This window comes from Taurulus bubalis, assembly GCF_910589615.1.
Source record: "Taurulus bubalis genome assembly, chromosome: 15".
Lineage (NCBI taxonomy): Eukaryota > Metazoa > Chordata > Actinopteri > Perciformes > Cottidae > Taurulus > Taurulus bubalis.
In genome coordinates this window covers 15813545-15825953 of record NC_136603.1, presented here as the reverse complement: position 1 = coordinate 15825953, position 12409 = coordinate 15813545, and the positions used below count along the sequence as shown (strand labels likewise).

Sequence of the window (12409 nt, the reverse complement as noted above, 5' to 3'; positions counted from 1 at the left end):
AATAGAATAAACGGAAACAAAACAGCATAGGGCAAATGGAAAGGAGCCGGAAATCCTGGCTAAGGTTTTTACAGCGTACAAGACTTCCGAGAGCAGCCGCGATAAATACGACCCGAGCTTCAACGGGAAACCGACGGCTGCAGAGCGGCTGCGGGGTCGCGGACACACGGAGCCGACGCTCCGTTCAACACAAGCTATGCAGAGACGTGTGGACGAGAAGACAGCGTTTAATCGTGTCTGTGTGTTTGGTGGCTGGACGGGGATCAGCCCGTCCACTGTACTGCCGTTAGCTAGCCACACAGCGGATGTAGCGTTAACGGAGTTTCTCCTCAAACCTGACGGTGTTTTCCAGATATGCGAGAAAGTCTCCTGAGCATATCTGGTGGTCAGTGTTGGCCGAGCCTTAAAGGAAGTCTGCCGGTGCTCAGTGAGTGTGTTTAAACGACTGACTTGACTGGAGGCGGCCTAATCAACAACAGCTAACGCTAGCTAGTTAGTTAGCCACAAAATAGCGGGAAGGGTCTAAGCGCGACAAACACGCACACATTATGTCCGCGATTTCACTCCACTTCCTTCATAACAAGCACGTATACCGCGGACACGTCCATACCTCTTACAATGTCGGCCTTAGAAGATGTTGGATTATGTTCAATGTGGTAGATGAGCAGTCAAAACTCACACACAGTCGGGTCGTATCATGCAAGTTTTTGGTCAACTACACTCTCCGAGGAGGGCGGAGACTAACTGGCAGACAGTTACCCTAAAACTTGTATGGGAAATACAAAAGGTACCTTGTCTTTATTTAAGTGTGGACCTTATTGACTTAATGATTATGATCATTTTAAATCGTATTATTAGTATAAATGTCCAGGATATGAACGTTGGTGTTTTAACATAATACAGCTGACGTGTTTCCTCTTCAGATATTAATGCCATGGTATAGTCATTTATTTAAATAACCTACTCTTTAGTTGTTGAGCAAAAAACAATTGCCAATAATTCCTCCAAGTAGCTAACATGTATCCTGGAATATATATTTGGACATTTCTCGTGATTCCTGCAGGCTGTGCATTTAAAATTAAAACATATAGGGAAAGGGATCTGTACAACTAGCTAGGCCAGTAGTTTGAATCAAGTATTTTGATTATTTACAACAGTGCGGGGTTACTCCGCTAGGGGGCTCGTGAGCCGTGTGGCTCTGTTCAGCCCCTCCCTACACACATTGGCCAAAACATTGTTGCCCTTTTTGTGCACCACATTTATCATATTAAAGGTATTACAACAGAACACAGTCCTTCCCCAGAACATATCAGTACTGTGCAGGTGCCACTTTATGTTTCTTAATCCTGCTTTTTTTTGCAATAGTAAGGGTTGTGTGTCTATGATACGTGATGGCTATATATATTGATGCACATTACTGTATTGGGCATTTTGTTCTTGCAGACTTAAATAATAAACAAGGCATACTTTGATATTCAGTGACAAAACAAGCAATGTCTTGTCCACTAAGAAGCTCTTCATTTTCTTTAATATACATCATCCTGACATAACAGTTTATAGAATCATAGGTGCGTACTATTTGATTTCTGTTCATCTGCTATTACATATTATTAGAACAAACAGATGCCTGTAGATATGATGTCGTTTTGTAAATACATTGCATGTTTTTAACCCTTATTGATTGTGTTTTATCTAATTAAATGCAGACGTGTGACAAGGTTCATAATAAACATATCTTGATGAAACCAAATTGGTCTTGCTTGTTGCTTTAATCATTTGGCCAAGGGTATGACTTTGTTTTTAAATGTCTCATTTATGTCTGTCATAATGTGGATCCCTGCAGATCATAATAATAATAAAAATGGAATACAATAATACAGTGGTATTGGAAAAGCATGAATATTGTAAGTTGTTGTTAGTAGTAAGTAGTAAAGAGAATTTGGCATTTGTATATGTCATGCTTTAATAAGAAAGTGATCCTGCACACTTAATGTGCATAAATGTACATTGCAACTTGGTGGTTCTGAATGTAACACTGACCTTGTTTTGGTGCCACCCTTAAAAACCGATCCCTGCAGTAAACCTAGGTTACATAATTACTTTAAATTAGTTCAAATCTCCACGTTAAAATGAAAATGGTAACTCGTAGTGTTGTTACGAGATGTGCCGACTCTCCGAAGCGTGTGTCGGGTAATGGAGGGGGCGTTTCCTCGAAGCGCGTATCGGAGCTTGCTTCCTTTAGGGGAGGAGCTAAAAATGATGACGTCCGAAGCCTCGCTGCCCGGCTGTACCACGTGACTGCTTCGGGAAGTGGTTCAGATTTTGCCGGGAGGTTTGACAGCAATATAAACCCCTCAGGCTCCATTCAAAATGTGGATTGTTGGTTGAGAGTTTGGATAGCGTGTATGTAGTTTGGAGAGAGAGAGATAGTTTCGAGAGTTTAGAGAGAGAGAGAGAGAGAGAGAGAGAGAGAGAGAGGACAGTTTAGAGAGAGAGAGAGAGGATAGTTTAGAGAGAGAGAGAGAGAGAGGACAGTTTAGAGAGAGAGAGAGAGGACAGTTTAGAGAGAGAGAGAGAGAGGATAGTTTAGAGAGAGAGAGAGAGAGAGAGAGTTAGAAGAGTGAGGAGAGAAGGATGCCCATGCCATTTTCCTAAAGTGACATAATAACATTACACAGCCTGCCATATCATATGATACTAGCATTTTGGCAAAACTTACACACACATAATATATTCAAAACATATTTGATTATGCACATATGTGATAATTTATGTACATAAATTATTTGGTCATACATTTTTGTAATTCATAGTCATTCCCAACAGCCATAACAGACACAAAAATGCAATGCATCACATTATGTGGTTCAGATACAGCTGCCTGTGATTATACACTTGGCCAGTAGGTGGTTTCGTGTGCACATGAAGCTTCGAGAAATGAACCCTTTCTCGAACCAATTGGCTGAAGTGGTTCGATGCCTCATGAGGCTTCATCTCACCATCACTCGTAAATTACTCCATGCTTTAACCAGCGGGTTTAGATGCAGAGGGTGCTACACGTGTGTACAGTATGGAAGCAACTCTTGTTTCGAAAGTCACGCTCAAGACGGAAATGACCTATGTTGACAAATATCCGGTTATTTTGTTCTGCCTTCAAAATACAGGCCATCATTTTAAAGTATTGTTCTCAATTGATTTAAAAGCGCAGATGGACAGACAGACGTTTCACATTTTACGTTCCGCGACTTCACATAAAAGACTGAAAACAAGCAGTGTTTTCCATAAACTTATAGATTTCACCGACAGCTTAAGGATAACGGACACACGAGCAGTTTTCATAGACAAATAGTGCCATAGACTATTATTATTATTATTATTATTATTATTTACAGTTTTAATTATAGTGTGAGGGCAGTCAAAACAAGTAAGCAGGATCATTTCTATATATCTGTCCATTAACCAAATAAGACCAGTACAGTGGGCATGCTGGATTCAAATTAAACTATAAAATACAATCTAACCGTATTTTTATTTAAGCGCAAATGCTAATCTGAGGATACAATTGTCTAACAAGAGTATTTTGACATATACACTGCAAACCAGTACAACACCGAACTATGAACTCAAACCAAAACCAATATAGTTAAATCGACCAAAGACAGTGTTAATAAAAACTATATTATGTTTTATTAAGCAATATATGAGCTCCACGAAGATAGCATTTACTGCAGGGACATTGCGCATTTGATTACATCAGGTTGCCCATTTGTGCATAATTAACTGTTACATTGTAATAATATTCGTGCAAAAATTAGTTTTTGTCAGAAACCAAAGTTACATGTAGATTCCACATTTATTGTGAAGGAGACGACTCGGATGTTCTGTCGCTGTTGCTGAAGATTGATCACAGGCGAGCCAAGATGGCAGAGTACCTGGCGTCCATTTTTGGAACAGAGAAAGATAAGTAAGTAGTTCACGTTTATTTTGTTTATTATTAAGCCGTTTTGTAATATGTTTCTGCTTCGCGGTCCACTTAGCCTCGTGCCGCCGCATACAGCGGGGTTTGCGGTCCGGCGCATGGGGCGTTACAGCGGCGCGAGCGCCTCGCAGCTAAGCTAATGGTAGCTAGCTAGCTAGCGTTTGTAAAATACCGCGCCGCGAGTGTTAGCGCAACATCTGGGGGCTGAGCGGCGCGAGGATGGTCTGGGAAAACAACGATTAAGGGTTGCTTTTTCTGAATTAAAATGTATCACTCTACATATGAAATACTACTTAAACCGATACACTAACTACCTCATACCATTGATTTAGCTAACGATAGTTAGCCACTTTATGAAACCCATTGGAGCCTTTGTATGAAACACGGGTATCCTTGTTTAACTCACCAAGCTTGTCTCTGTTATTAAGCCAATTTAAGGGGAACTAAGCCCATTTTAGAAATGCATACATGTTATTTATTTGGCCTGAGGTTGTATACAAATATATATTTATAATCATGAACAAATCTGTTAAAACACGTGACCTCATCAAGTATACAATCGGGAACTGTTATAGACAATGATTTGGGAAAGATGTTACAGAGGCGCTGAGAACACCCAGAGTAATGTTCCTACTTTAAGCTATTATATTGTGTACGGGCTAAATGGGTACTTTTTCTATTTAAAAAAAACAAAAAAAAACAGAACACTGCAATAGAATAAGCTAATTTAGGTGTAAAGAAGAAAACAAACATACTTGGCATCAATACAATTCTTCCCATTTATCTTCCATGCATCAGCTTCAGATAGACTTGCGTCACTTAACGAGAGCAGCTTTTGTTCACATATGTTGACTGTATGCCATGTAAATAGCTTGTTGTAATTCTTAATTGAGGTGGTGTTGCCTATTAAGGGGTTATTTCTATTTGGTTTACTCTCTGTTCCTCTTTACCACAGAAATAACATTTAGCTCCAGTTCAACCCGGCTCAAATTACATAAAATGTGATGGATACAGAAAGACCTGAAGCAATTAGTCGATGAATTCAATATTCAATTGAAAGGAAATTAATTGGCAACTTTCTTTGTAGTTTATATATTGTAGTACATCAACTTTTTCATTCAAGCAAAAAGGACAATACACCTGTAAGCCAGATTGCACTTTTCCAACAATAGCAACAAAGTCCAGAGAATGTGTTTTTACTTTTATCTCATCTTCATTGTTGTCTTTTTCCCTAGGGTCAACTGCTCCTTTTATTTCAAAATCGGTGCCTGTCGACATGGCGACCGCTGTTCCAGATTACACAATAAGCCGACATTCAGTCAGGTAAGATTGTAAATCCTGTAGTTCTAAAAAGTCCCAAGATAAACACACATGGGAAAATAATATTTTTTTCATTTCATATGAAAATGATGGGAAGATTTAGGTCTGATGGGGTCGGGGTGACAGTGGCTCAGTGGGTTGTTCTTTGTTCGATACCCAGCTCTTACGGTCTGTCCTTGAGAAGGAAAAAATAACCTTTTTGTAAGTTATTTCGGAGTACAATGAGTTAGTGTAGTAACATAGTTCTATATGTTTTGATATCTTAGCCAAGCGTCCACCCCTGGCGCAGAGAAGTAAAACAAATGTGGCAGTGAAAGGGTCTTAAAGTTTACCGCCATTGTTAAAACACAATATCCGAAACCAGGCGAAACAAACAAAATATAAACATCATCTTACATCTCTTGCAAAAGCAAACACTTCATTCGAAAATGTAAATGCTGCTAAAAATTTTATTTTTGAATCACAGAAACAGCAAATACATAGTTATATCTTTCCACATGCCAACTGCACACTGATATGCAGTTTCAAAAAAGTACAAAACACTATTATGTGGAGTGTCTTGCTTCTTCCTTTGCAGCTGTAAATATAGACTACAAACACACATGCGATGTGTTTATTCTCGATACTCATACATGAACATAATTACAGCAAAGTACTGTAAACAAAATACAGTGTGTTGGACTTACAGCCCATCCTGTCTTCGAAGTCAGAAATCAGTTTGTAGAATTTCAAATTCCGTGTGAAGCAGACGATGACCTCATTAAAACCTGGTCAGTGGATCGGATGCATGAATTAGTGGTTTCAGTAATAGTCTAAATACACAGACACTAATAATTAGCTCATTGGCTTTGAAAATAACTAACATGCAACTCAAGTGAGAGGAGAACACATTGTTTAATGTGTTCCTCACAAGTTTACTAGTTGTTGTTTTTAAAGCAGTAGATAAACGAATAATAGAACATTTTTAAAGGAAAGTAAGTGTGTGAGTGTGAGAGAGAGAGAGAGAGAGAGAGAGAGTGAGAGAGACATGTCTAAGTAGCAATTAACAAATGTGACTTCTAATGCCGTGTTCACACCGGACGCGGCTCGAATTTGCGGCGCGACCAGATTACATGTAAAGTCAATCCACAGACGCGCTGCGACGCGAATTGGCGATTTATTGCGCCGCGGCGAGATAGACGGCGCGAACAGAGCGTTTGACCTGGGGCGAACAAAGCGAAGGACGCGGCGCGAATTCCCGTGAGTTGAATTCTCCCAACTCTGGCGGAGAAATCGCGTGACGCAAAGTTGCGGCAGCCAATCAGCGTTGAGAAGCTCCGCCCGTCACCACCGCCGTCTCCCCGTTTCTGAATGAAACTGCTGCTGCTCCGCCTGAACCAGCGCTGGTAGCGGCTTCATTGAGACGCTGTTGTGGGACTACGGATAATATTATGAACCCAGACACCATGGAGTTTGATGTTCCGACATAGGTGGAGTTTTCACAAAAAGTATAAAGCAGAACTGGTGGTTATTTCCATGGTGGATGGCATTATCGGTATCGTTTTACGGAGATATGCGAGACGCAGTTCCTGGAGGAGTCGGTGAAATTCACCGAGCTTTGTGCGGCTACGGATGATGTTATGAACCCAAATACGAGGGCGTTTCATGATCCGACATGTTTGGGACTTCCACAACAAATATAAAGCAGAACTAGTGGTTATTTATTCCATGGTCGATAGCGGAAATGAAAGCTTCGTCGCTTGTCTCTCACAGAGGCAAGCAACAGAGCTAAGCCACGCCCCCTTCGCGCCGCGATTTTTCGTTTCACTCGCGCGAGTAAACTTCCGCGGTGGACGCGGTGCGAATTTTCGAGCCGCGTCCGGTGTGAGATAAATAACTGTACAGCATTTCACTGACTTATCTACAAATTAACATTTATGTTTAACGTTACGATCAAAACACCATAAAATCTAAATATTCATCACCTGTGTGTGTGTGTGTGTGTGTGTGTGTGTGTGTGTGTGTGTGTGTGTGTGTGTGTGTGTGTGTGTGTGTGTGTGTGTGTGTGTGTGTGTGTGTGTGTGTGTGTGTGAGAAAAAAACTGGTGTTTCTGAAGCACTTACTTTGCTTTAATTGTCCGAGTAAATAAACCCCATAATAGATGAGACGGCAGTTTCTCAAATGTCCACTTGAGGTTTGCTCGAATAGCGAGTCAATCCTTTTTGATGTTAACGTGCTCAACTTAGCATAAATAAACATGTTTACAGCCTGGTACAAAAACAGCTTTGGTATCTATAGCTAATATAAGCATAATAAAGGGCGTGGCTGCTTTAAGTGACAGGTGGGAGCTGGATCAGGTTGCTAGCTGTCTGCTTTGCTGCACCCCGACCTGACTGCCCATTTGCTCTTCAGAAACATGGGTGACGTCACAGAGACCATGTCCATATGTCCATATTTTATACAGTCTATAATAATAATAGCTAGGGGGGGGGGTTGTCTACCTTGCCTAATGGTAAAGTCTGCCCCTGGTGTTTTTCCCCCGGTGAAGCAGAGTGTATTTTTGTGTGTACTAGGGTGTGTAACACAACTTTGTCAGGGCAGCTGTATTGCTCAGGACTCAAGGAAGAGCTGTTTGAAGTTCTTTGTGCGAGCAATTTTTGAGAACTGCAAGCAGCAACCCCACAGGGTAAATGGACTTGTACTTGCATAGCGCTTTTCTAGTCTTTTGTTTGTTTTTGCATTTGTTTTAAATGGAACCTGCCCCAGTTTACAAAAATAAAGCACTGAAAACTTTGTGCCTTTTTCAGTTTTTTGTATGTACTCGGTCAGCAAAGGATTGCAAAACATTTCCGTTATTATTATGTTCCATTTGAAATCTGACTTTTGTACTTTTAATTATTACTATTTTACATTGTTTTGTTCTATTGACACTATTTGTCAGGACCAATGAAGGCACTGCATGTCAATACCTACTCCTAATCAAAACAAATCATCCCAATAATTTGCTTTTTTTTCAATTTTCAGACGATTGCCCTCCTGAACATTTACCGGAACCCTCAGAACAATGCCCAGTCTGCCGATGGCCTCACCTGTAAGTTGGATGGAGGTGTGCATATTCTTTTTTTTTAAGTGGAACGGGGAGACTAGTATGTTAGTAAAAGCCCTCACTGTTGAAAGGTTGACTCGGCAATAGGAACTTGTTTTTAAACCAGTTCTGGAAAAACAAGGACTTGTTTTTACATTATTTATTTTTTAAACAATTGTTCCAAATAAAATTTTTATGGGGAGAGAAGTTGCGTTTATAAATTGGGGCATTATGGTCTTGCCAGACTAAACTTGGTAAGATAGACAGAGCTCCTGTTTCCTATTTATTTTCTGTGATAAGAGGATTACAGGTAGTGAAGACCAGGTTGGCCCTGGCAAAATATAATAAGTAAATAATAACCTGAAAGGAGTCGTATCTCAGGTCCCTGCTAAACACACACTTTATAAAGAAATTATTAAATATACCCATGTGCAGTTGTTGTTATTTTCCTATTATTATTATTATTATTATTATCATCATCATGTTCTCTTCTAACCACTAGGTGCCATCAGTGACATGGAGATGCAGGAGCACTATGACGAGTTTTTTGAGGTACGTTCTGAATGTCACATGTAGGGCAGCTCTTCCTCACACCCTGGCCACGCCACTTTACAGCTGGTACATGTTCATTTAAAAAAAAAATGGAGGAAATAATGCTTTGTGCTTATTCGCTTTCCAGTAGAGTTAGATGAGAAGATTATTACAAAATATATGTACTAGCAACCAGTTAGCTCAATAGCTATCTTTGCTCTGTCCACTGATAATATAATATGCCTACCTCTAAAGCTCACTTGTTAAATATAATTTAATATATATAAACAAACTCCATTTTTGTTTGAATTAAACAAAGGAGATATGTTATAATGATAAGTGAGCTTTAGAGGTGCTGGTGGGTGTATTTTGTTAACATTTGACAAAGCCAGGCAAGATGTTTACTCCGGTCGTTGTTCTTAGCTAAGCTAATTAGCTTCTGTCTGTAGCCTCATTTCTACCATACAGACATTAGTCGTGTGAATATTCTCATCGAACACTATCTGAAAGCAAGCAAACCTTTTCCCAAAATGGCAAACTATTCTTTTAGTGGACTGTTGCTCAACATGGCAACAAAGGCATCACGTTACACTTCACTTTCAGGAGGTCTTCACTGAGATGGAAGAGAAGTACGGAGAGGTGGAGGAGATGAACGTATGTGACAACCTCGGGGACCACCTAGTAGGAAATGTGTATGTGAAGGTGGGTGTCTAAAAAGCCTAAAAGCCACTTATTACACCACCGCTGTAATGCCATGTTGTTTTTCTTGGATTCAGAGCCGGTGATTTTCATCTCGTCACTGTGTCTTGATGGTCCTTTCTAGTTCCGTTATGAAGAAGACGCTGAGAAGGCTGTGATAGACCTGAATAATCGGTGGTTTAATGGGCAGCCCATCCATGCTGAGCTCTCTCCCGTCACAGACTTCAGAGAAGCCTGCTGTCGCCAATATGAAATGGGGTGAGTGCTACGTGATGGGATAGAGCCTAACTGTAAGAAACAATGTGCTCAATGAAACACTCAACCATTCATTATTTAAGATTGATGTAGGACTCTAATACAAGAAGGAAGTGCCACTCTGTTTATACTTTCACTGGTTTGAGCGAGACCACCCAATTGCGTAAAAAAAAAAAAGCGTAAAAGGTCAACCTCACTCTGCCCAAAAGTGCCCCATAAGATAAAAGACGGGACCAATGCTGTTGACAAGCTGCTCAGTCTATTTCTAAGAGGCCTGAAGCCAATGAACTGTACTATTTATTATCATTTATTTACTTTTTTTACTTTAAGTCATCTATGAAGGTCACTTGCATAAAAAACACACAGTATTATTAAGAAAAAAGATAGTATTTTTATTGATATAAACCTAAGTAACATTAGTTGTTTTCAGTTCTGTATTATAAGATGCTTAGAGTTAGTGTTGGGAAGTCAATCAGTTCATCTTTTACTCTCTAATATCTTATGTTGCTAATATCTCCTTCAAATAATTTGATTTAGTTTTTCACCAAAACAAAATGTTTAGAAAATTACATTTGAACACATTATGATAATGTTATCTTCTCTGCTGTAACTGATCAGCGTCTTCCTCTCTCTACAGGGAATGCACTCGAGGTGGCTTCTGTAACTTCATGCATCTGAAGCCCATCTCACGTGAACTGAGGCGAGAGCTCTACGGGCGTCGGAGGAAGGGGTAAAAACACATCCATTGCTTTTTTACATTCAGCCACTTAACTAAACCTGCTAAGATAGTTGTTTTTATAACGATTAATAATCGCTCTTCCTTCACTTCCACAGCCGCCATAGGTCCCGGTCTAGATCGAGAGAGAGGCGCTCCCGCTCGAGAGACAGGGGTCGGGGAGGAGGAGGAGGAGGAGGTGGTGGTGGTGGAGGAGGAGGCGGCGGCGGCGAAAGAGAAAGAGAACGAGAAAGAGGAGGAGGAGGAGGAGGAGGCGGCGGTGAAAGAGGAGGCGGCGGCGAAAGAGGCGGAGGTGGCCGTGACCACGAGAGACGTCGCTCCAGAGACAGAGAGCGTTCAGGGCGATTCTGAGCCACAAGCCATGACTACTTGTCTTTCCTTCCCCGTATCCATCCCTAGTCTTTCTTCTTTTTTAAAAAGTTTGTACCCTTTCAGATCTATTCTAGGACTAATTGAAAGGTACCTGATTTTGAAGCTGTGACAGCATTGATGAACACTTGTTTTTTCTTGATTTCTGAAAATGACTTTCACCTCATTAAATTTCACATTTTTACTTAACGTGACTGATTCATGAATCGTACCTGATATTACAAAGCCTAAATCAATTATTATATGCTGGCTCCGCCTGGTGGAACACAGTAAGAACTAAATGTGCACACTGCCGATTATAAGACCGTACATATAGTTTGTTAATCAACTCATTTAATTGCTCAGAGGTCACTGTTTTTAATTGACACCCTGTTCACTTCATTGGTTACAGATACCGGTTAGCATTCTGGGATTTAAACCTCAGTCACTGGAAACAGAAGGCACCAGATATGTATTGTGAACACATGGCACCAACCAAGAGCAGGTTCAAACTAAATCCTTAAATCGGAAACAAACAGAACTGCTATGTTTTCTTGATCCTTTGCACTGAACAAGCGTGGATCGTCTTCACAACCACAGAAGGGACCATGTTTATTCTACTTTTCTGTTTGTGTTTGAGTCTCATACACTTGTACAACAGAAATTAGATCATTCTCATGACTAAAGTGATTAATACACACACACACACAAAATACACTGATAAACAAAAACCTCATCAATGTAATAGTGAAACGGTGCAGACCGTTAAAGAAATTTTTCAAACTACTCTTCAAAATACTTCAAAATAATAACCACATGGCACAGAGACGGTCATTCTTTATTCATTCAATATAGTGCCAATCTAGTTTATCAATGGTCAGAATGTGATTGTTTATTTAAAAGTAACATGTTAGATATGAGCAACAACAACACCTGTTATCCTCACTTCACCTGGTCTGCTGTGGCTGTGTGGTCGGGTGCCTGAGCCTGATGAAACTCAAGACAGAGAGCAGGCTGAAGAAAGAAGGTTTGAGTGCTCAGGTTGTTTTAAACTGAGATGAGGTTCGGTCTGTGCCCAAATTGAGGCTCTGCCATTTATTTACTCGACTGCTTTGTCTGTTTCTCTTCTGACCAACAGGCTCTTCAATTAACACAAAATGTTTAGCATTACATAGGTACTGTTACATTTAAAGGTCCAGGCTACACAGGCTGTAACATTGCATTCTTTATTGATCTTATTTATATGATGATTCTACTTAAATTAATCTAAATGACAAGTAACAATACTCTCTGGGGTCACATAAATAAACAAATAAAAATGTATATGAATTTAACATTTTATTACATCATTACAAACAGATTAATATGATATATGGTTATACATTATTAGTTATGATAATTGTCTGATAGAGACTGCAGCTACTGTTATTAGATGCTGTGACAAGTAAAAGACATTGATAGTCTGGCAGTTTATCAA

At 40.0% G+C, this 12409-nt stretch overlaps 2 protein-coding genes across 4 annotated transcripts in view; one reads left to right on the top strand and one right to left on the bottom strand.

The window, feature by feature from the left end:
• gabpa (GA binding protein transcription factor subunit alpha) overlaps positions 1 to 671 on the bottom strand; it is a 4856-nt gene extending 4185 nt beyond the window's left edge. Inside the window, exon 1 of one of the 2 annotated variants that reach the window (XM_079231021.1) lies at positions 611 to 671. The gene's annotated coding sequence lies outside the window, so the exon portion shown is untranslated. The remainder of the gene's footprint in view (positions 1 to 610) is intronic. The other variant, XM_079231022.1, reaches the window with a different exon arrangement.
• A 3229-nt stretch (positions 672 to 3900) lies between these two features.
• On the top strand, positions 3901 to 11131 carry u2af1 (U2 small nuclear RNA auxiliary factor 1). Of its 2 annotated transcripts, none has more exons than XM_079230658.1 (8): positions 3901 to 3964; positions 5215 to 5302; positions 8303 to 8369; positions 8866 to 8915; positions 9498 to 9596; positions 9718 to 9851; positions 10486 to 10578; positions 10683 to 11131. In XM_079230658.1, exons 1-8 carry the CDS (start codon positions 3921 to 3923, stop codon positions 10933 to 10935), a joined length of 828 nt encoding a protein of 275 aa, XP_079086784.1. In that variant the 5' UTR covers positions 3901 to 3920; the 3' UTR covers positions 10936 to 11131. The 2 variants fall into 2 exon arrangements, with proteins under 2 accessions (XP_079086784.1, XP_079086783.1); XM_079230657.1 differs by having other exon boundaries at positions 8303 to 8384.
• The last annotated feature ends 1278 nt before the right edge of the window (positions 11132 to 12409 follow it).